The sequence below is a fragment of the Erpetoichthys calabaricus genome, chromosome 14, assembly GCF_900747795.2.
Source record: "Erpetoichthys calabaricus chromosome 14, fErpCal1.3, whole genome shotgun sequence".
NCBI lineage: Eukaryota > Metazoa > Chordata > Cladistia > Polypteriformes > Polypteridae > Erpetoichthys > Erpetoichthys calabaricus.
The window spans coordinates 74,676,203-74,702,030 of NC_041407.2; the positions used below are offsets into that span (position 1 = coordinate 74,676,203).

Genomic DNA, 25,828 nt, shown 5'->3' on the forward strand with positions numbered 1-25,828 from the left:
ACAGCACTGGACAGATTGTCAGTCCATCGCAAGCCTCACTCACGCACACAACTGCACTAAGCAGTTGTTTACCCACTATCGTTCCTGTGCTTTTAATGTTCACTATGACATAGGATTATACATTTTAACTGGTAGAAGTAAAGGGTTCATGGTGTAGTTTGGGCAGCATTAGGCTGATTTCAGCATTAATAAGAGAAGAGGAGGGTGTTTCAAGCATTGAGGGAAGACAATATGGGCAGAAACACTTCACACAGATTTCTTAACAGTCTACTTAACTAAAACACCAGCTGTCACTATTGCACAAATCTATCTTAAAACTCAAACCGGGTGTGTTCACTTTTTCTTCTGCTTCAGTACAAAACAATGAAATTCAACTAGTTCACTAAGAGAGAGCTTCTCTCCACTCCTTCAGCTATCTACATATACTTGCTGACTTTAATTATGGAATGAGAATTGGGTATCACTGCACTGGCATGTGTTGCATTCAGCTTTCTAGGGTGAGCAATATGATCTACCTTCATAACACTGTACAGGTTGACATTCAAAAATCTGGCCATCGATAGTCCGGTTCCTTCAGATTTCCGGCATGGATTTCAGAGCACATTTTCAAATTTACTGCGTTGGCATGCCATTGTTTTCTGGAGGCGCTGTAGTCGATAATCAGATTGTTGGGTCTTGCTTGCTCTTTGCTAACAAGCATTCCTGCTCATTCCTTTTTTTTTTATCATTTATTTGCTGCTGTGTAGCCCCATTATGGATTCAGCAAAGAAAAGAGAGTGGCGTAAAACGTAAACATCGCGCATTGTCGATCGCAGAGAAAGTGGAAGTGCTAAAAAAAAACAAAAAAAAAAAAAAACTTGATAGCAGCGTGTCTGTGCGAACCATTTGCTTTTCGTTTAGTGTTTAATTTTCTATCTTTAAAAGGACTGTACAGGTAGTCATTTTCTGTTAAATATATACAGCATATATAACCATCCAAAATCTGGCATTTTTGAAAATCCGGCACTCCTCAGGTCCGGAGGTTGCCGGATTTTTGAATGTTAACCTATATGTTTCAAATACTTTATAAAAGGGTTTATTTTTTGAGACAACACTAGATGACACATACAAAAATTACACTAAATACGATAAATACAACTGATGGCTTTCTATTAGACTTGCATGCATATGTGTACCTTCTTATGCTACAATTCATATGATAAGAAAAACAAGGTATTAAAAAAAATAATAAAAAACTAATCCACTATCAAACACAAACACAATAAACATAATAAACACCCCTATATTGACAGAGAGGAATAATTTCACCTGGCTTAACCAATGTAAGAGTGATATGATGGCACAGGGGTTAACTAATTGGCCTCACAGCTTCACAGAAAATGGTTAATTTCTTATTTTGCAAACAATGTTTTTGTACATTCTCCCTGTATCAATGTAATTTTTTACAATTACATTTGATACACACCTACAAAACTGGGTTTAACCTAAGAGAGTCAAATGAGACCCACAGTCACCCATCATTTGCTCCCATCTTTTAGACCTGTCGGAAGCTTTAAACACAGTTAATTTTCTGACAGTGTTTGACATAGCATATACTCATGTCATCACTGGGTAGGCAATACTATGGCTCACCTTTTACCTGCATATGAGAGAGCTTGTATAGTTTCATAGAGTAGTGCTGTGCCTATCAACAGCAGATTCATTATAGCTGTCAAAGCTGGATCCTTTCCTGTTCATATTATGTAACACTATACTCTGCCCTATTATTTCTTTATTTACAGGGTGGCCCATATTTATGTACAATGGAACCTCGGTTCACGAACGTCTCAGTACACGTACAAATCGGTTTACAACCAAAAAGTTCGCCAAACCTTTGCCTCGGTTCACAACCACACAATCGGTATACGAACAAGCCAGTTTTCGGTTTGTACATGTTCAGTCTCTCTCTCTTGCTCGCTTCACAGGAAATGCACAGGGACAGAGCGCGACACACACACACACAGGCAGCGCGAGAGAGAGACAGACGCACATACACAGGCAGCGTGAGAGAGAGGGGGCTGGACGCATAAGGTAGAGAAGGCAGTTAAAGAATGCACTGGGCTTGATTTTGTTTTCACTTCTGTTTACAGAGATCGGTTCATAGCGTGCATTGTTGCAATGTTACTTTTCTTGGTGGTTTATTAAATTACGGATTTTTTCAAATTTTCATTTTTTCCCTGTGCTTAAAACTCATTAAAAGAAAAAGTGTTTTTAGCCAGCGGTTGGTAGCGCTATAGCACAAACTATTGCAGTGTTAGTTTACTCTGTTGTTCAAGGTTTTCTCAGTGTTATTCAATGTTTTTACATTTAGTTTACTATTACGCTGTGCATTCTATAGTTTAATTAACTATATTTGTGCTTAAAAAACTTAAAAAATATATATATTTACATACAGTTCATATGGTCTGGAACGGACTACTTGTATTTACATACAATCCTATGGGGGAAATTGCTTCGGTTCACGACCAAATCGGTTTACGACCAGTGTTTTGGAACGAATTATGGTCGTGAACCAAGGTTCCACTGTATATGACTTTTCTCATTTAAATTACTGCATGAAAAGCATCAAAAATGGCATCACTATGTAGCCTGAGATTGGGAGTAACAATGACCAGACATTGATTAGCTATGGTGGCAACAAGATGGGGCACTGCCACACTACGCCATACCAGTGTGACAGTGGTTGAACGAAATATTCCTGCAACACTGGGCCTGTGGAATGGCTGGCTCTGTCTCCCAATTTGACCCCTCCAGACTTTTTCCTGTGGGGTTACCTAAAAGACAAGATGCATCAACATCACAATGTGGCTGAGCTACTGTACGTGCAGCTATCACAGAAGATTTTCAGAGGATACCAGTACAGATGTGCCAAGCCTTGGCACATATTCAACAAGGTGCTGGAAACATTCCACAGGAACTTTGGTCCATATAGACATAACAGCATCACTCACTTGCTGCAGATTTGTAATCTGCACATCCAGGATGTGAATCTCTTGTTCCACCACATCCCAAATGTGCTCTATTGGATTGAGATCTGGTGACTGTGGAGGCCATTTGACTACAGTGAACTCATGTTCAAGAAACCAGTTTGAGATGATTTGAGCTTTGTGATATGGCGCGTTATCCTACTGGAAGTAGCCATCAGAAGATGAGTACACTGTGGTCATAAAGGGATTGATATTGTCAGCAACAATACTCAGGTAGGCTGTGGCATTTAAACGAAGTTCAGTAGACACTAAGGGGCCCAATGTGTGCCAAGAAAATATCCCCCACCCCATTACTCAACCACCACCACCACCAGCCTGAACCGTTAATAAAAGGCAGGATGGATCTATGCTTTCATGCTGTTGTTGCCAAAATCTGACCCTACTATCTGAATGTCACAGCAGAAATCGAGACTCATCAGACCAGGCAACATTTTTCCAATCTTCTTCTGTCCAATTATGGTGAGCCCATATGAACTGTAGCCTTGGTTGCCTGTTCTTAGCTGACAGGAGTGGCACCCGGTACGGTCTCCTGCTGCTTTAGCCCATCTGCTTCAAGGTTCGACGTGTTGTGTGTGTTCAGAGATGCTCTTCTGCATACTTTGGTTGTAACAAGTGGATATTTGAGTTACTGTTGCAATTCTGTCAGTTCAAACCAGTCAGGCCATTGTCATCTGACCTCAACAAGGCATTTTCACCCAGAGAAACGACACTCACTGGATATTTTCCTTTTTCCAGACCATTCTCTGTAAACTCTAGAGATGGGCATGTGTGAAAATTCCAGTTTCTGAAATACTCAGACCAACATGTCTGGTACCAGCAAACATGCCATGTTCAAAGTCACTTAAATCACCATTCTTCCCAATTCTGATGCCCAGTTTGAACTTCAGCAGGTCATCTTGACAATGTCTACATGCCTAAATGCACTGAGTTTCTGCCATGTGATTGGCTGATTAGATATTTGCATTAATAAGAAGTTGAATTGGTATAAAAGCTGGGTATAAAAAATGATTTGTCTCTAATCCTGAAAACATATATATTTATCCCAGTTCTGGAGTACCCAGTGGATGGGATAGATAAGTACAAAGTGAATTTTCCAACAAAGAAGTAATTTCTTTCTCTCCCTCTCTCACTTATCTTCACCTTGGTCGCAACTTCATGAAGATCTCTAGGAGTGAAGCATTTTCCACAATAGCTTCTCCTTCTTGGACTCCACATTGCATCAGTGAGCCTAAAGCCTATGGATTCACCAAATGCTGAAAAGCATTTAAAAAGGAGCAGTCTGGAATATATTCAGAACATCGGTAGATTCTGCATGAATCAAGCTGACCTCAGATTCTTTAGATTTAGTACAGAGAGCCAAAAAGGGAAGGGAAAAAAAACAACAGAGGAAGAGTTAACTCCAGTCTATGGAAAAAAATACAGTCAGTTTTGTTAAGTCACTTGAAAGACAGGAATGAATAAACAACCAACTAGTAATGTGTTTTTAAAGGCAGAGTTCATTACAAACTCAGTAAAAACAGGGGAAAAACATTAAATCTATAATTATAATTTGAAGGTAACGTATAGTGCATATTCAATAAACCGGTCCTGTAGGGGGAAGTCAAAAGAAAAAAAAAATCTACGGCAAAAATGGAAAGTAGCAATTCAAACCAAAGCCAAGAACTGAGAACAACAAAACTCAGGCACTGCTTTTACTAATAGGGGCATACTTCATTTTAAATTATTGATTAAATCAATGTGGGGTTACACACTGGCAACAAGAGGATAATAACACCCCTCTCCTTAAAATAGAGCACATCCTCAGTGTACCTTTTCCAAGCATTGGTCTTTTGATCAGAAAGACTAATGAAACTTTTATAGGCAAGACCAAGGGTCCCCAAAACTGTCTGATCCAGAATACATCACTAAGTCTAGTCAACAACCTGCCATCACATTTCCCTGATCGCTCGGTAAGCTTATTTTATTTTCCATGAATAACAAGCTTTTTTATTCATTTGATGTAGAAAGGGAAATAATAAAATATGTTAAAGAAACTACTAAACACAGAATTTGCTACTTGTTGAAAATCCAACACTCTGGTACTGATTTACTATAAACAAACCAGTCACTGTTTCTTAACAGATAAAAAAAAACCTAAATCTATAAATTTAATTTCACCCCAGGGCCTAGTATTAAAATGCCTTTAACATTAATCCTTGTGGTTTTCTGATCCCATGCCTTCACTTTCTGTAGAATTTAATATTGAATGACAACTTTTGCACTTAACCGTGTAATTCAGATCGGTTTCCCTGTAAGTTTCGTTGTTCTTGAAACATAATGTGTGCAATTGTGTCAAAAAGGTAAATAAAAGAGGTTGGCAGTGGCACCAGGAAGGGCAACTGGCTTTAAAAAGTTTTCTGCTCCATTACCACCTTGAAGGGTGGCTACCGATCAGTCTGGATGAGCTTGGAAAATGGAAATGAAACCCGCACAGAGGAAGATTTAGATAGTGGACTTGCCTTATTAAATAACGGAGATGTAGTAACTATGGCTAAGCATACATGACTTGCCATTTATCTTTGGGCTGATGATATTTATGCTGTTTGTTACAAACTGCTAAAAAAAAATCAATGCAGAGGTTTTAAAACCACGTCATTTTATCAAAAATACAACATTTGGCTGAAAACACTGAGAAAACATAACATTTACTGGTGAAAGCACATAGAAATGAATTGATTTGTGAAAAGCATGAAATGTTATGGTGCCTTTGCTTGCACAAGACACTTAAAAAACATTTCAAAAGTAGCAAGAAAATTTATTTTTTTTTAAATTATAGGGACAAGAGTTTTAGAATATCCATACTGATGTTTAAATTCATTTCAGAGAAATACAAGCTCACCATGGGATGTCATACAATCCCATGCTAGGCAAAAAGTCAGAATAGTCCTTATGGAATAGGAGTCACTAGTTACATTATATAAAGATGGGATTGAAATTGTGTGTGGAGAAGCAGAAGCACTCAGAGATGTGATTAGGTGAACTACAGTCACTACAATGACATATCAGTAAAATCTAAAACAATAGAAAGAATTTCAAAATATAGTTAGACAATGAAAATATCTTCAACAACCAAGTGAAAACATAATTGCAAGAAAAACTATGAGAGTTAGTTATTCTGCTGAATAAGCAGAAAGAATCTGCTTCAATACAAACGCTTCCAGCTCAGACAAGCTCTGGTGAAAACCGAACAACTGCTTACGTAATGGTAATTGGGAGTAGATTAACTCACTTTTAAACACCTGAATCATGACAGTGCAGAAGTATTCTGATAATTCCTAAAGTTCATACAGGTCACCTCTACATTGCTTCTTATGTTCATGTCTAACTGAGCATAATGCAAACATATTTGTTGGTTAATAAAAGAGGCTCAAAACTTTAAAGTCACATGTGCAGAAGAGGTAGATGGCCAGCCTCATTATATGTAATAATGGCAATGACTAAACAAGAGTTAGTCAGAAAAATATATTTACATTTGACTGGTAGGCTTTTGGGTGAGAAGCACAATTCCAAGAATTCAAAGCAGGCTGTCACACCCTTTGAAGCTTGAAGATCATGTATGTAAGGATGAAGTACCCTGCTGTCTTGCCATTGTAAAATTCTTTCTATTTCCATGAACAAAATATTTATGATTGTCAGTGACCCCAATATGATAATACATTTTAGTATAGGCTTTCTTTTGCCATTTATATAACAGAATTGGAAGAACAAGCTAAATGTATCATTACAAGCACTGAGTGATCAGAAGGAATTAGCTGTTTATACACCAAAAAAAACAAAAAAAAAAATGAAATGCACTGCAAAAATTACAAGACAGCTGCAACAAATGCAACTTAAAGAGGCTTCAGTATTTTCTTTAAACATTCAGCATTAAGGACAACAACAGAAGTCATTTATTTTTCAACAAAAACAGTCACATATGTTACCCATTCTAAACTGGATTACCTTAAACATAGCTGCTTGTGGGCTCCCAAGCTCAAAGAAGGGTGGCTTCCCTGTTGCCATTTCAATTATAGTGCATCCCAGAGACCAAATATCTGCAGGCTTCCCATAACCTCGAGGGCCCTTGTCAATTATTTCTGGAGCCATGTACTGGAGAGTCCCTTAGATTTCACAGATAAAATTATAAATATACAACACTCCTTAATGTTTCAATCAGAATATCTTTCAGTAAGATTTTAGAAAAGTTAAAACACAAGTTGTTTTATCAGTAATTTTAAGAAAACGCTATCTAAATTAAATTCAAAAGGAGATGGAGAGCATAAAAGAAACAGACCAGACTGGAAGGCAACTATTAAACCACTGGTGGTAGTTCAGTGATCATATACTATTTATACCTGAATAGGGGTACTAAAGCACTAGTGAGAATTAACTCTTGTCCAACTGGAGCAGCTAGTGTTAAAACAATGAAGGTTCTTCATTCCCACTAGCAATGTTAATGGCCAATTATATAATTTTAATTTAGATAAGGGCTTCCATAAATTAAGCTGCCAGTGCATCTGTTAACCTAATCTTTTTGCAACTTCTAGCCATAGTACATTCAAACCTGTAAAGGTCTCTGTGCAAGGGTTGATTCCAGCCAGTCTTTTCGATGTTCCAAAATCTGAAATTTTCAGAAGTCCACTGTAAGTATTAATAAGTACATTGTCACCCTGAAAAAGAGAGAGAATGTTATGAACTTTGCACCCTTTAACAAAAGAAAAATGAGCATTCTTATTAATCAGTTAGAATAAACACTTTATACAAAAATCAGTATGCAATACCTTAATGTCTCTGTGTACAATCTGATTGTCATGCAAGTACTTCAAGCCTTCCAGAATCTGTTTTGTATAATAAATAATTGTGGCTTCATTATCCTTAAGAGGTCCCCATTTGGCTCTCAGCAGAGATGATAAACTTCCTGAGAGAAAGGAATCATTATTGCCTCTATGAAGTACAAATTAATACAAATGAAAAGATATCATAATTTACGCATTTATACAACTGAACATGCTCAAACAAAAGACAAACTAATCAATTACAGAGACTATAAAATGTATATAATGTATATAAGATTTTTACATTTTATCATTAACAATGAATCACAGTGGATTTAATTTGGCTTTTTTGAGACTGATTAAAAGGAAAAAAAGCTCTTTAATGTCCAAGTGTAAACACGGCTCAGCAAAGTGACCCGAATGTGAAATGTGAAAATGTCTAAGCGAGTGAATACCTTTTACAATATGCACTGTTTAGAGAGAAAGAAAAACAACAACTAGGGAATGATGCATTTTGATTAAAAAGTGAACATAAAATCAAAAATTCACCTCTCGAAACAACACATTTTACTAGGTTTCTGGATTATGGATAAGGTGGGCAGTGTGTTGCACTGGCCATTGATCTTTAAATCTCAAGGCCCTTTAATCAATTCCTGACTCACTGTATGACCCTAAGCTAGTCATTTAATGCTCCTACCCTACAAATACCAATATATAAAGAAATACAGTATATACATTATGCATATGAAAACAATTGTACTGTATCCTTATTTTGCAAGTCAATGTGAACATCAGCCAACTATATTATAATAATACACACACATATATAATATCTGAAACAATCCAGAAGTATGTTTACTTCCAAAGATTTTACTACACAAGTTTGCTTAAAGTACAGAATGCAACCATTCCAAATTAAGCACAATGAACAAAGTATATATCAAAAGGCAGCTTAATGTAATTTGTGGTGGCACTGTGATAGCTCTGCTGTCTTATAACAAGGAAACCCTGGTGCTCCCCAGCGGTGTTGTGCAGTTTGCATATTCTCCCTGTGCCTACATGGGTTTCCTCCCACAGTCCAATAACATGCAAGTTAGAAGGACTGACAATGGTAAATTGGCTCCTGATACGTGTGTGTTCATCCTGCAATGGTATACTATATATATGAAAGATTGCCTCATACCAAAAGATGTTATGTATGGCAAGCTTGCCATTGGACACTGCCCTACGGGCCGACCAACAAAGCGTTTTAAAGACGTCTGCAAATGTGGCCTGACACTTGCAGGCATTGACCCCATGAGCTGGGAACTTCTTGCAGATGACTGGGGTTTCTGGTGACACGCTATGTGAGGAGTCGTCAAGGAAAAGTGCAAGCAACAACTGGAGGACAGACGACAATGCAGAAGGCAGAGACAGCAATCTCAGCCTTTGTCTGTGGGAGAGACTGCCACACCAGGATTGGGTCATTGAGCCACTCCAGATGATGCTCACAATAGGACTGATCAAGACTATCCAAAGCACAACCATTATCTGTCAAGATAGACAGATGCTGATGATGTGGGTAATACACACTACACCTCGGAACACAAAAATATTGAAAACAACAGCAGAATACAACAAATGGTCACATGTATTATGCCAGTCAATAAAAACAACAACTCCATATTGTCTTTTAAAGATGCCTGTGTATATTTTTCTTGTATGTTAGGCAGACTTATAACTACTATAACTAAGAATTAACAGCTGTGTGGTAAAAGAAAATAAATTGTCAAGGGGAATGAAGATAACAATTCATCATAAAAAAAAAAAATCTAACAAGGAGAGGAAACAAAAAGATGCAGCAGGCTGAATTTATAGTGGAACATACCTCCAGGAACCTCTTCCATAAATATTTTTATAAAACCATCTTGGCTAATGGAGCCCAAATATTGTACAATATTCCTGTGCTTCAATCGCTTGTGCAAGGTAATCTCTTCGTGAAGAATCTGGGAGTATCTGTAGGTTTGACATTACAAATTTTAATTAAAAAATAAGCTTCCAGCCACATGTCATTCATATAAAGAAGCATCAGCATCAAAGCAGTGCTATCTGTTTTGTAAAAAGGACAAGACCCTAAAATTGGAAAACATTTAAGGATAGAATTAAAAATGATAACTGTGTAATATTAACTATACTTTATAAAAATACACCACATGATGTATTTGAAAATAATACTGTCCCAAATAAAAACAAGCCACAAATTCCCAGCAATAGTCATCAGTATCAAAGTTTCGCAATTTAAAAACGTATTCTTCTTTACCGGCTGTCTTTTTCAGGAATCTCTTTGATCGCAATGCGGACTTGTTTACTCAGATCTCGACCAGCATATACTACTCCATATGTTCCTTTACCCAAGACCACTTTATCACCACTGTCTGTGTACTCATAGTCATACTGCAAATAAAAAAATATCTGAAATTAATTCCACTTAAAATATAGACTTACACACCTAAGTGAAAAATCTTAGATATGGTCTTTTGGATTGAATTTGATGTGGTGGGTGAGCATAGATTAAAAACAAGGGCACTTTGCTACAATAATTAGTAATTCAACATAAACACAAAACAGACAAAATGCACACAAATAAACTGCACAATTCAGGAAGACTCATGTTTTTTCAAAATAATTGAACAGGTCATGGTAAATTAGGTCAAATGAGAAAATAATAAACTTACAAACAAAACCACTAGAATGTCATCTATTGTGCATTAAATGGGAGCATAGCAAGTCTCCAGTGTAGGACACATTTAATCTCTAGAATGCGTCAATAACTCTCCTGCCATGAGAAAGTTTTCAATCAATTGCATCATAGGCTTTTGTCCATTCTAAAAAAATATGGGATTTCTTATTTATTATGGTATTTAATAAACCACAGGCAAAGTGCATATTAATAATGGAGAGATCAATTGTCTCAAATGGTCATCTTGGGATGTTGCTATTTGGCTCCATGATTTCTACCTTCCATCTTTATGAAAATTAGCACCACCAAGAGCACCTAAGGCAATAGATTACTAAAGGTGCATACACTATAGCTGACCTCCGCATTGTAGCAGCTTACAAATGTCCACTCGTGATCTCTTTCTTTATTGGCTTTGAAAACCACCCTCTATTGGGGTACCCAAGTCTTTTGGATACCTTAAGATTACTACTCTCTGTAGAACTTTAAAAAAGAAATGGCACAAAATAATTTATATCTTGTGTCTCTCCCTTTCATTACAAATTGTAGATCTAACAATACATTTTAATTTAGTGCTTCCTTTTTGATTGAATGTTCAGGGTTAATTAAGCATGTAACTACAGTATATGTATAATGGCCAGTAATTGTTCAGTTTCCAGTGTATTACAAATTAATTACACAAGAGACAGTATCTCACCTCTAAAATGCCTTCAGAACAATCCCCCGAATCATCCAAACACAAAACATTGTCTTTAACAAAGGAGTTTACATTGCTGCAGAACCTAGAAAATAATTGTTAGACAATGAACATATTGCATTTTCACTCTCGCTGAAGCTGGACATACGAAAGTATAAATACACCTACTGTACCTTTTGCAGTGCTGTTCACTAGGAAAATAAAGTTGGAAGTCATCAGAGTTTTGCAACACATAGAGGAAACAGCAACGTTCATCATACTTTGAAACGCTGTGGATGAGTGAAAAATGTAAATTTATAACTTTTTAGTCATGCATGACATAAGAGAAAATCTGAATAAATACACAGTTCTTCTCAAAGGCAATGAAGTGAGTCAAAACAGGGTGAACACAATAGCAGCAGTAAATATTGCCTTCAGAAAGTATTCAGACACATTCACTTTTTTTCCCATATTGTTGCAGCCTTGTGCTAAAATAAATTTAAATAATTATTTTCCTTAATTGAGAAGCACTCAATTACCAGAATTAAATGTCAATTTATACCTGCGAGTGACATAAAAGTTACCAAGACCAAAATGTCTTTGTTTTATCCAAATTGAACAAACAAATAACATATGGCTAAAGAATAAGGAGCAACAGACAGGAAATGTAAGTGTGTGTTTGTGAGAGACAGAAAGAGAAAGACAAAGAATCAGACTATTAGATTATTGATTAAGCAAATATTAAAACTTTTCTATAAAGCTAAAATGGGGAATCAACAACAAATGTTCATCTCTATGTTTAACAATTGACAAATAAGGAAAAAGATTAACTTCAGATCATAGCAAGTTTATCTCCTACCTCACACCCCGAATTGAGGATGAAGGGAATGTCCAGCTGTGTGTGCCTTTCTGCTGAAAATAAAATAATGCAAAAAGAAAAATTTAACAAATAAATTAAAAGGTAGACAGAAAAGCATGAATGCCCAAAGCACAAAAACATAAAAAGATCTTCACAGGATAAACAACATTTATATATATATATATCCTCTGTTAAATGTATTAAAATTATTTAAGAACCCTCACTTTATTTCTGCTTTAATTTTACACTCACTGACACAATGTAACTGATAGTGTGCACAATAATTGTGCAGTATTGTTTTTTTATATTAAAAAAAAGATGTACTGTATGTTGGGGGAAAATACAATGAAATGACACCTTTTATTGGCTAACTAAATAAATAGATTACAAATGCAAGCTAAGGCCCCTTCATCAGGCAAGATGTAACAAGGAAGGGGCCTTAGCTGCCTTGAAAACTTGCATTTGTAATCTATTTAGTTAGCCAATAAAAGGTGTCATTTCACCCTATTTTCTCCTCTATCAATCTATGGCTAACACTCTACTGCTATGTATGTTGGGGGAAAAGTGCAGATCATCTTTACAAAACCAATTTTAAAGCCAGTCTTTCTCATCCTTTTAAAATATACTAATAGATCATGACTACACACAGACTGTAGGCACACATGTACATGCTCAAGTTTTAAATGCACAAATTTAAAATGGAAACAAAGTGCTCTACTCTTTCAAAAGGTAAAGACCGTTTTCTTTCCCTTGGGAGGGCAGTTACCTTGTCTTGAGAAGAGATGTGCCAGAGTTTCACAGTTCCAATCTCTTTATCTTCATTAGAAACACTGAGGTAGGAGGGCTGAAAAATTTTGGTTGGTTCCAAGATGAGAATCTGCAAATCAATGCCGTGTTATCAGACGAGCAACCCTTATAATTACATGTATTTTTATGTATCTGTAATTAGTATTTAAAAATGTACATCAAAGGAACTATGATACCTTGATAAATAATAAATGAGGTAAATACAATACGACTAAAGTAGCAATAGCTACAGCAAAGACTTTAAATGGTTTGGCAGCTTTACCGGTTGTTGCAGGCTTGTTAGAGGTGATCTAAAATCATGGGCCAGAATAAAAATGGATCAAAATAAAAAGCAAAGTACAACCTTCAAAGATTAAATTAGGAAAATTATAAGGACTAATGGTTACTCAATGATTATGCTGGCAAAATTTAGTGGCAACACAGAATTGTTAACTGTATTATATACAGTATGTATGTAGACTGCATTAAAGTAAAAAACAGATTCACTTGAAGGGAGTTTCCATTAACAAAGGACACTGCAGTTCTCAATCAATTAGAAAGTAGCTCACTGATAATACTGATTTACTATGTGAAGACCTTATAGTATATTTATAAATATAAAAATCAGATGGTTGTTTTAAGTTCAGATTTAACATACTTCTCAAGGACGCCGAATCTGATTTTTTTTTTTTACTGCCTCTCTGCTGGTATAGTCAAGGTTTTCCACTAGAATTATACATTTAAGATTTTTTTTTAAATAAAAGAAAATACATGTAAGTGTGGTAATTAAAATACAGAATACTGTTACACCATTAAAAAAAAAAAAAAAGCTGCTTAAGTTTTAATTTAGCAACCCTCCTACAATGAGTATGCTAGAGAAGAATGTCTGTGTAAAACATGTTTGTGCTTATTATGTTGGGACTAGTGTACTCAAAACAGTGTTACCCTTTGCAAATTTGCCTCAGAGACAAGACCATCCATCCATCCATTTTCCAACCCGCTGAATCCAAACACAGGGTCACAGGGGTCTGCTGGAGCCAATCCCAGCCAACACAGGGCACAAGGCAGAAACCAAACCCGGGCAGGGTGCCAACCCACTGCAGACACGTTATTATTGATTCTCAAAAATTTATCAAAAACTTCATCTATAACAATGACTCTGGGTTCCACTCCTAAATTTGTACATGTCCACCAAAGAATACCTTTTGGCCAGATGTCAATGAAATGAGAACAGGTGGAACTAGCAGTTTAAACTAGCAATCCAATATCATCAATTTTGCATCAAATATACAATGCAATTATAAGTCTAACTGCCTAACAGCGTGACATTTCTTGAAATTTTCCAAGCAGTTTAAAAGGCACAGTTAACAAACTGTACGTAAACTTATGACCCACCAGAATTGTAATATGGTCAAGAAAAAGTGAAGTACTCCGTCTTGAAAATTGTTGGAAAAAAATTTTGCAGTAAGGAGACTGGAAGATTGTGGGTTCGCTTCCCGGTTCCTCCCTGTGTGGATAGCGCTTTGAGTACTGAGAAAAGCGCTATATAAATGTAATGAATTATTATTATTATTACTGTTGCCCTGAACAAAGTAGATGTCTTAATCAATATTCCAAATGTATAGTTTGTTAGTATAAAATTTGAGAAGGGGTTATAAAATGAGTTTTAAAGAATTCAGCCTAAGTGTATGTAAACTTCTTACTTCAACTGTAGGTTGTATACTGGAGAAGAAAAAGCATCTCTTCATGACAGTTTCAAGAGTTTGTTGAAATCATGCTCTGATGATGTATAAGTTGATTACCTAATAAAATGGCTATTTGGTATACTGCCACTGTTTCCTTTTTTTAATAGATAGCTCAAAAGAGTAGAATGCTTTTCATACTAGTTCATAGTGTTTCTTAATTTCTTAGTTTAGTAACCACCAGTTCTTCTGTAACTTTTTGCCTGTAGTCCAGAACACCACAGTAAAGATGGTGTTTGACCACAGTAGAAGTCGAGAGGCAGAAATTGGCTGCTAATCTTGTCCTGAGCACAGGATGGGTTTTTATAATTTGAAACAAATTTTGAATTATTATTTAAACAAGTACAAAAACAAAATCACAATGACAACTGTACAAAAGCAATTAGATAATTTACTTGCAGAATAATGCTTACAAGCAGACTAAATGCTGTCCAATTTGATTTACAGTGTTCTAGAAACAGATAATACAAACACCACTCTCTATTCTTTAAACACAATAAGATTATTTACATAGCTAACTTGAAAGATCTCAACACCCAGCTTGTAAAGGCGTGCAGCATTTACCTCCTACATTGCCCTTTGTACTGAGTCAAACATGACAAAAGCAGATGAAAATGTTTGCCAGACTCAAATGTTGATCTACAGTTGTTCACTGCCATGATTGTTTTGAACCCTGTAGGCCAATTCTTTAGAATATTTACTTTTGTAATATATTCATCCTTTTCACATCTGAAGAACTGTAAAGAGTCAAAAGCTTAATCCCAATCAACATTGCCACAGGGCAACTCTGGCGGATAATCCAGTTTACTACTGGGCTTATATTCAGAAATGCTCATATTTACTCCTGTACAGGTCTCAAACAAGTTACTATTTAAAAAATACAAACAAGGAATGATTCATTTCCTTGAATGTCAATACAGATCATTAAAACTCATAAAAAAACTGGACCAATTTATTATAAATTGTAGTCTGGTCTAACCAGGTAATTATAGGATGGTCATTATAACTAGAATTGCAAGTACATTATGAGAAAATTGCTATATTAGAAAAAAAGGGCAAGGAATTACACATACAGGGGAGAAAGTGGAAGCATTTGGAAAGTTGCCACGGGTTTAGCTACGGAAGACCTTATTTTAATACAGGGTGAGCCCAAAAGAAGTACCACATTTCAAAAGTTTATTCTACAAAAACACCAAGATAAAATAGATTATATTCTGACACAAGAAAGGGTATACAAAATAGATTTTTTTCATTGTGCTTTAATAATGATGTCTTCAAGGTGGTGGCCATCATTAGCGATACACTTTGAGATGATTCCTGAACACTCACATGACTCGTTCATACATTTCAAGGGGAATAGTGGCGATTTCGTGTCGAATAGCGTCCTTGAGGGCTTCAAGGTTTTTGAGGTCGGTGTGTGTATACCTTCGACTTGAGATAGTCCCCACAAGAAGACATTGCACGGAGCGAGATCAGGTGAATGTGAAGGCCACCCGACATCGCTACACAGGGAGATCAGCTTCCCCTTCAACATCTCCCGCAAAACTTGCATGGATCTCCACGCCATATGAGCTGTCGCTCCATCCTGTTGAAACCAGGCATCCATCACACCCATTTCTTCCAGTTGTGGCCGCAAAAAGTTCTCTAGCATTTCAATGTAATGTTCTGAAGTGATGGTGATCGTTGCTCCCCCCTTCTCAAAAAAGTAAGGGCCTACAATGCCAAATTCTGCCACGCCGCACCAAACCATAACCCGCTCACTGTGCAGGGGTCTCTGATGAAGTTCACGAGGGTTGGTTTCATCCCAATAGCAAAAGTTTTGCATATTTACGCAACCATTCAAATGGAAATGTGCCTTGTCGCTGCACATGATGATGGCATCTCGATGAACAGTTTGCAGAATGTTCGCTCACAACTCTCTATGGCTCTCCCAGTCTGTCTAAGTGAGTTCTTGCACTACCATCATGTTGTATGGATGGAAATTAAGGTCCTCATGCAAAATCCTCCTGAAAGACGTGTTGGAAATGCCTAAGGCGGAAGCATGTTTGTGTGCTGAACTTCTATAAGACTACAAAATTGATGCCCTTACAGCTTGGATGTTTTCAGGCATTTGTACAGTCCAAGGATGGATTGGAGAGTTTCTGTTCAATGTTGTACCTGTCTGTCTAAATTTAGCCACCCATTGATGAACTTCTTTTCCGATTTGGGACATCACCATTAGAAGGAATGCTGAAGTGCGTTTAGAAGGCATGTTGCGTAGTGATGATGGATTTGTTGTTTTTGAAGAATGCTTCAACAGCAAAAGCACTGTGTGCATCAGAACAAGGCGTGTTGCCGAATGAAAACTACAAGGGATCGCCTATCAAAGGACTCCCACCCCAACCCACTTAGCTGCCTCTACCTTGCGCAATGACCTTGAGAAATGTGGTACTTCATTTTGGCTCACCCTGCAGTATGCTGTAGTTTTATAAGGAAGCAACAAAAGCACTCTATTAATATGCTTTACGGTTGAGCATAGCTTTATTAAAATATAGACATGTACAGTACTCATTACAAATGTTAACCCTAAAATACAGAACAATGCCGCCCAACAGAGTAATTTCATAAATATTCCTGTATAGTTCTTGACTAACTACAAGATTGTTACATTTGCCTTACCGGCCATGGCTTCTCAGTAAGCGTAGGCTTGCATGCTTCAAACAAGAGATTCATCCAAAATTCAAAAAGATCCTGTTTGGGGAAATTGTCTTGGGGCACTTTAGCAAACTGCTTATATAGATAATACGTCTCTGTTAAGGAGGCCAGGTACCTGTATGGTAAGTAACCAAAAAAAAAAAAAAAACACAACAAGATGATGATACCAAAAATCCTTATCTTTATCTTGCTAACCTTCAAACCAGCTTCTTCCTTGTGTTACCTAATGCATTGTTCAAACTGGTAACCTGTCTGTGCAGGTTATACATTTTAAACATTTTTATAGCAGAAAGTAATAAAGGTCAGCCCTTGCAAGTCATGGGTTAACAACTTGTGGATCCACCTATTTGTGGATTTGTTATTAATAATAAAATGTACAGTAAATTATTTTGTGATCTAATTGCAAAAAAATTGCAGATGACGCTGTAGCAGCGCTACTTAAATGGACCAAAAATTTAGAAACCCCAGAAGTACTAAGTCATTGGGCAGCTTCAAGCAGTTGCCATGAGGGCTGCTGGGTAAAAGACGACGGCACTAGTTCAGTGAGCCATTAGAAACTGGCTGGCTGGCAATTGGTGGTGTATTTTTGTTTCAACACTTCACTGCACAACTGGATTATATTACACCCATTGGATTACAGTTTTGTTTGGATTTATGTTCTTATCTTGTGCCTGCTTTTTTGTGTGATCTTGTTCGTTTGTCTGGAAGTTGCTTCCAACTTCTATAAATCTATACATACATTTGCTTCATGGTAGGACAAACACTTTACATAAACTTTCAAGAGGCTATTCACTGGGGATTTCATTTCATAACTATACCACCATCCTTTGCATTTGCGAAACTGCACTGTGTTGTGTTTATTGTTAATCATTTTGTGCTTAATGTTTTGTTTGTTTTTTTATATATAACATTAATCCTTTTTGTTGTTTATTACCATAAATATACCCACAACTTTATTATAATAAGTTAAATTTTGTAAAAAGTTACAGTTCACTAAAGAACTGTTGAATTGTGCACTTCGTCTAGTGGAAGCCACGCATCTTTGTCTCAGCAGCCAACCTCACACACATGATTACCACACACAGTGATCATTTTACCTCACATTTCTCACAATGTTTTGCATCTTGTTTAGTGCAGTACACTTAGAATATACAGTAAACATGAGCCCAAAACTTGTTTGTGGGGGTCCCATGCCCATAACCCCCGTGAGTTGCAAGGGATAACAGTGTTTGTTTTTCTCAACATTCATGTCATTTTGTACTTTTCGTTTTTTATGATCTGTAAATAACTTTTGGTTGGTGCTGCATTTTTGTTCAATGGGAACATTTAGTAATATTTTAGATTTGATAGGATAAACTTTATTAATCCCAAAAGGAGAAATTCAGATGCATACTGCAGCAGAAACATAAAAAACAAAAGATACAGACTCACAAGACAAATAATACAATCAATCGAGTGATACACAAATAAATAATAAATGTGTACTGTGAAGAAATAGCAAATTAATAAATGTGTACTGTGAAGAAATAGCAAATTGAAGAGTATAAGTATTTAGTCTGGGGTGTTGGTGGTGGGGAAGCACGGAATTGCCTGATAGCAACAGAGACTAAAGGTCCCCAGAGGAGCTATTTAGCACACCGTGGTTGAATGACCCTGTGGCTGAAAGTGCTCCAAGAGAACACTTCCTAGAGGAGGAGATGGAGCAGATTTTTCATGATGGCACAAATTTTGCCACCATTCTCTTTTCCAAAATTGCTTCCAGTTTGTCCTGGGTTAGCTTTGTGATGGAGCAGGGTTTTGTGATAAATCTGTTCATCCATTGTGTGTCTTATGAACTCAGGTTGCTTTCCTAGGAGTCCACTTTGAAGAACAACACTATGGCTACTAAGGGCTTGTAAAACATTTCCAGTATTTGCTGTATACATCAACAGACCAGAGTCTCCTAAGGAAGTACACAATCGGGTCTCCTGAAGTTTTAGAAAAGGCAGGTTTAAATAAGGATTAGCTTTCACTGCTGGAACTATACAATGTTTTAGTCACATTGTTGTTTAATGTGGACATACTTGTATCACGTGCTTTAAATTCACAACGGTATGCAATGTATTCCTCTTTACCCTTTGTAGAGATTTTGGGAACATCTGTATTCAACCTTTGATAAACTGCATTAGGACACTATTTATCCAAAAGATGCATAATACACAAAAGTCAAACATCTCACTGTGTTTAAAAGAAAACAAAAAAAGAAGTCAATAAAAATTCAGCTTTTCATCTGTAAATCTCATTCAATATTTTAAAAAGGGCAATGGTGAGTGGAGATGTTTGGGACTTCACACCATACAACTTTAGCTTTAAAAATATATGGGCAGCTACAAGTTACATAAATCAATACTGTTCCTTACATTATTTCCTCATGTTCCTGCTGATAAAAAGAAACATCTCAAATTTAGAAATCAAGAAAAAAAACTAGATAAAAACTCATTACTAGCACAAGCTTCCCCTAACACCCCACATCCATTTCTGACATTTGTATTAGTTGCTTCCAGTAATTTAGGAACAGGAAATGAATGATCTTCTTGTTAACTATGAGACAACAGTTGCAACACATTCTTAAATTTAGTGCAATCGTGACTTTTAATAACTGGCTGAGGATTTTATTTTCAGCTTTATTTGTTGAAGGTTTTATTTCATTAAAAATGAGGCAATACAGTACGGTTCTCTTACACAGTCACTGACACAGTTAGGGAGAGTTATGAATGCTAGCAGATATGGAGTCAATCTGATTTTATTACATATTGTTTTGTTAGCTAGATTTAGGGAGAGACTGACTGGCCATTACAAGACAGCTCTTTGAGAGACATATTACGTGTGTAGATTTAGCCGCCTTTGGAAATCCCCAGATACTACATGTTTTTCATTGCAGCGGATCTGTTAATGTGAAGCTCATTTGTGTGCCTCACTGACAAGTCATTACATCATTTCTGCTTTTACGTTTTTATGAGTTCAAAGTGACAATTCTGAATGAACTACAGTTTTACATTTTGGTTTTATATGACAAGAAGCTAATCCAAGTTTTATTCAAGAACTCTTGTTATCAGAATGGTCTTCTGCTTTTTTGTGCTCTGCCTATGTAAATGAATAAGTTCAGTTTCAACAAATTGGTATGATGGAATTAGGGCACTGAGCCATTTTCAGCCAAATGCCTACAGTTTATTAAAAAGATGCATCTAATTACTATCAAACCAATGTAGAAAATAAATGAACTAAGGTGATCCAACCTAATAGTAAGTTGCTTTATTTCTGTAAAGTATAAAGACAATAGATCTCTTTTTCACAACTGTTCAAGCATGAAATATACAGGGTCATATAGCTCCCACTAAATCAATTACATAATAAAAATGTACGTATTCCAGTAATTGATAGAATGCATGATATTAATCATTCCTTCAGTATTTGTTGGTGGTATGTTAGCCAAGGAGATCTGGGGACCTGGGTTCGCTTCCCGGGTCCGCCCTGCGTGGAGTTTGCATGTTCTCCCTGTGTCTGCGTGGGTTTACTCCGGGCGCTCCGGTTTCCTCCCACACTCCAAAGACATGCAGGTTAGGTGGATTGGTGATTCTAAATTGGCCCTAGTGTGTGCTTGGTGTGTGGGTGTGTTTGTATGTGTCCTGCGGTGGGTTGGCACCCTGCCCAGGATTGGTTCCCTGCCTTGTGCCCTGTGTTGGCTGGGATTGGCTCCAGCAGACCCCCGTGACCCTGTGTTCGGATTCAGCGGGTTGGAAAATGGATGGATGGATGGATGTTAGCCAAGGTCCAGGAGATTAGCTCTGGCTCACATGTGACAGCTCAGTTAGCAGTTTGCTTTGTAACGATGTGTCACAAAACATGTTTTATAAAGACTGCATTTTTCTTAATTAATAATGAGGTATTAAATGTTGTGTGGATGCATATATTTAGAATTGAGTTAGTGATGAAGAATATTCTTTGACCAGTCCTACTTATCCATATTCTCAAGTTGCAAAATGTTTTATTTAGCTTTGTTAAATAAGGAATTAATGTGTAACACCAAATGAGCTTCAATATTTGTTGAAATTTTTAAAACTGCAGAACAGATCAAAATTTAGTCAGTTATGAAAGAAAAAATATTAATTTCATATGGTGTGACCTTGCAGTAACATAGCTGCAGGGTAGGAGGTGGGTTTCAATTTGCAAAGTGCAGACTTGCTTACCATGCTGGCACTTTTAATCTATAAAGCTTCTCTGAGGCTTGTATTGCTTTACTGTGGTCATTTGCCAATATGCTAGCCCCAAGGTAGAAGCCAACATCCCAGTAAAATTCCATTTTCTCCAGGCTTCCCTTTCTTCCTAGGAGACTGCTCAACCTCACACCTGCAAAGAAGAACAAACATACAAGATCAATTTAGATTTGTGTGCAAGGCTGTGGGTGCATGCACGAATGTACCCAGCAAAAAACAAATGCCCTGCAAAGGGCTTGGATGTGACATTCACCTGATGCTGCTGGAAAAGGTTAAGGTTTCCATCAGGTCCCAAAACGCAGTGTTGAATGGATTTTTCTGAATGCACTAATAGTATTGTATACTTTACAAAATGAAGACTGTCCCACAACACTGGAGGAGGACTAGGCTCACTGAATGACAGGAACCATCTTCCCCACAAATCCACCTTGCTTGTATTATCTGTCTTTTGCTTTCTCTTTTACTTGCCTGATGATTGCTTTTGTTGTGTCTCTCTTTAGCCATCCCTTCTGCTCACTCACATTATTCTTGTGTTATTCATCAGTTTCCCTTGGTTTAGCACTCTCATTCTACCTCTTGTTCACTCACTCATTTTTGTCAATCTCTCCTGTGCTTAGAAACAGTCTTTCTAAATTAAAAGTCACATCTAGTGCTTTATTTACTTAATAAGTACCAATATAGCAATACATCCAACAGCATATAAATAAACTACATCGTAAAATTAAAATAAAAAAAAAATAATATTACAACAAAGTAAAATAAGTATTATGTACACACACCTCTCTTCCTGTATACTTCAGTCTCAGAATGCTATGCATACGGTGCCTTACCTATTTTACGCAATCTTGCTGAAGTTTCAAACTGGTGACCAGCAGCTATTAGGAGGACAGCTGTGTTGATTCCCGAGTGGAGTGTAGGCTCACTTTCAAATGCAGTTGCATACCTAGGTCGAGATGGGAGTCAGTCAAAAAAAAAAAACTACCATTTTTTATTTAATCTCCTTAGAATTATTTTTTTCTCAAAAAAAAAAAAAAAAAAAAACAACATGTAAAAAGCATTTTCTTTAAATGTCATCTTTCTACAGTAAAATGTGCAAAACACCAAAAGTACAAAGGCACAAGTGTAAAAAGTATAATCGTGACACAAATAAATAATATGAAATGATAATTATACTGTGTATACTGTCAAAATATGTTTTTTGTGGGGTATATCTTTGAACGAGAAAACTGCTCAAGTGTACAGTTATTTACTTGACACTGTTTGGCATAACTGTTCATCTCAACAGTTTTTGTGATCGTGTTACAATCTAGAAATAACTTCAAGAAAATAAGTGGATCTTGGCTGTTAATGTTTATTTTTATTCCGGACTACCCCACAAAACCAAAACAAGGTGGTGCTGGTTTATTTGAAGCAGGGTCAACAGAAGCCCAAATGCAAGCATCATTTTCAGATTCATCAGAATCACGTTTGGTTTCATTGTCTGTTTCAATTTCACTGCCTGAAGACAGATTCACTTCGTCATCACTGCTGATGAGAGGCTCCTCAACATCACAGCTCATATCAGTTTCAACAGTGTGCAGCACCTGGGCTGCTAAGAAATGTTTCTTACAAGCTGCCATTATGAGGCTAGGAGAAGATGCATCTACACTGTTGCCAAGTCATAACGCTCGGACCCGATGCTTATGTAAGACACGCCACAAGACTTTGCCTGAGTAACGCTCGGGACTAAAGCTGTTAGCATTTACAGCCCGAATTATCCTCGGGTCTAATGCTTACACAAGTTATGTCTATACAGTTGCCAGAGTGATGCTCAGGTCTAACGTTAAGGAGATTAATATAGAGCCTCTTCATACAGCACACAATCACAAGGTGCTTAATAAACTACACCTTAGAAAACGAGACACTAAATTGTACTCTATTTAAAGCACTAGTGATCAAAAGAATTTTAAACACACAATATAAAATCTTTTGCTTAATAAAATGCATTCAAACATACTGTACAAGAAAAAATAATATATCCGCAACAAGATTTTTAAACTATACATTTTACCTTCATAATAAACAAACAATCAATGTAAATAAACCTACATCCTTTTATTACAAGCTCGTAATAAATCCTCTGCTGTTATCAGGGTATGCTAGGTACACTGACTGGATATTCAATTACTAAATAAATGTTTAGAGCCCAAGACTTTCTCCATATTCACAACATCAGTTCAGTATATGGTGAAAATGTAATCAAAATATATCCAAAGTGCAACAGCCTGTTAAAGTCAAACCTTAAGCTTTGACATCAAAATTCATTAGTCTTTCTTTTAAAATCCAAAATACATAAAAAAATATTTTATGAAATTCCAAGAAGTATTAGTATCTGCACTTAAAACTCGAAGATGAATAATTGGAATTCATGCAAGACCTAATCAGCTCATAAGACTACTGAGTGCCAGTCAAGCATAACACTTTAAAACAACATTTTCTAAGGATATCAAAATGTCTGTTTCCACTGAAATCCATAAGATAATTTTTTCATAAAAATAAAGCATCACGCACGTATTTTTTGCTTTTGCAGTCAAAACCATATTTTAAAAGTTAATAAAATTGAATTTACCAGTGACAGGCTTTGTCCCTGCTTTCATAGTCTATAAACCCAGAGCTGATAAACATGTCTTTATAAATTCGTCCACACAGGCAATACAGGTCAGATGCAATTTGCTCCCCATTTTCCACCACAGACAGAATGACATTCAAAGCTCTCATTCTGTCTCCAGATTGATTCCTCCTGGGAGAAAAAAAAAAGTTAAAAAACATCAGAGATTTCCGATTGATGGTAAAGAACAGACTATTAATTATTTCAATAGTGGGCACCTAACAATTTCTCCTTTATCTATTCACATTTATGGGTTGAAATAAATTTTCTCAAAAGCTTTTCATTTGTGTAAAAGTGAAATTAACAGCAGACATTGCATTTTCTGCTGTCCACTGGATACCATATTTTTTATTTCCAGTTTTCAAATTAGCAGGACTGCATCTGTGTTTGAAAAGTGCAGCAGTAATACTGCATGGTGTTGCGCTTTACTCCTGGAGAGCAGTAGCGGCTGCACACTTGCTGCAGTCAGTTTCTTAATTAGTAGAACACCATTACTGTTAGTTTAATTCTACAGCTTCTTAGGTCTGTCCTTCTGACATATGAATTTTCTCTTGTTGAGATCATCACCAAAATGTTCTAGGAACTGGAATAGGTAAGTACTTTCAAGTTTCTCACATATTCTGTTTCTATTTTTTGCCAAATATTTTATTGAAATAAGACACTTTATGTTGAGCACAAACAAGTGAAAAGTTAAATGGTTAACTGTTAGTCTCTGTGTTATTCAAATTTTAGTGTTAACAATCCGATGGAGATAGATTAGATAGATAATTAATCCCAAGGTGAAATTCACATACTCCAGCACCAGCATATTTAATTAAACAGTGATAAAAATGCAGGCAAAACAGACAATAAATGAAAAGAATATATATGAAGTTGTTCAAACTTAAAAGAAGGAATTAACTCTCTGAATCTTAACAAGTTTGTGAACTAAATTTACAACAAAAGTGTGCATCTTTAGCAGCTGTAACCAACTTCTAATTATGAAACTATGTGAAACAAAAATCTGCAGCCACTTTAGCTTTCCTAGAACCAAAATGTCACAAATGATGTGGTATGTGCTTATTTTTGGACTGACTATGGGGCACCGTTTGCCTGGTAACCCCTGCTCTGTATCAAGTTTCACGTATACAACAGAACATGTTGATTTCCTGGATGCTATGCTCAAATTCAAGTTCAAATTTATTATAATGTGTACACAGTACAACAAAATTCTTATTTGCATGCCTCCGACAGACTAGTGACAGTAGTGTGATGATAACAAAAATGAATGCAATAGCACATATTAAATGCAATACAGATAATGTACCCAATAAACAGTCACACAGTTGTCAGCAGGAGTGACTGGTTTATTGCCTAATAACCTGTGGATAAAATTGTCCAGGGGAGGCTGGAGAAAGACAGCAAAAAAGTTGATAAGCCCCTGGAACTTAGAGGCGAGGAAGCTAATTCCCAAAACCTAACTCAAAGCCTATAGAGCCAGGGGAGCCTGGAGGACAAGGATCAAGAATCACATCCCCAGACCCTAAACCAACTCCAAAGCCCACAAGACCACAGGGGAGACCGGAGAGAAAGACAGCAAAAAAGCCGATAACTCTAAGGACCCTATGCACCATCTGTAACCAGATATGGCCCATAG

At 36.6% G+C, this 25,828-nt stretch overlaps 1 protein-coding gene across 2 annotated transcripts in view; it reads right to left on the bottom strand.

The window, feature by feature from the left end:
• The window catches only part of si:ch211-1i11.3 (mitogen-activated protein kinase kinase kinase 5), a 97,769-nt gene that overhangs the window by 40,104 nt on the left and 31,837 nt on the right, over positions 1-25,828 (bottom strand). Inside the window, exons 7-19 of one of the 2 annotated variants that reach the window (XM_028819736.2) lie at positions 24,154-24,324; positions 22,376-22,488; positions 21,519-21,678; positions 17,257-17,407; positions 12,837-12,947; positions 12,071-12,120; positions 11,406-11,501; positions 11,233-11,317; positions 10,119-10,252; positions 9,687-9,814; positions 7,826-7,962; positions 7,609-7,714; positions 7,008-7,165 (exon numbers count right to left, since the gene is read on the bottom strand). In XM_028819736.2, coding sequence (XP_028675569.2) covers positions 7,008-7,165; positions 7,609-7,714; positions 7,826-7,962; positions 9,687-9,814; positions 10,119-10,252; positions 11,233-11,317; positions 11,406-11,501; positions 12,071-12,120; positions 12,837-12,947; positions 17,257-17,407; positions 21,519-21,678; positions 22,376-22,488; positions 24,154-24,324 — 1,600 coding nt within the window. Of the gene's footprint in view, positions 1-7,007; positions 7,166-7,608; positions 7,715-7,825; positions 7,963-9,686; positions 9,815-10,118; positions 10,253-11,232; positions 11,318-11,405; positions 11,502-12,070; positions 12,124-12,836; positions 12,948-17,256; positions 17,408-21,518; positions 21,679-22,375; positions 22,489-24,153; positions 24,325-25,828 lie in introns of both variants that reach the window. The other variant, XM_028819735.2, reaches the window with a different exon arrangement.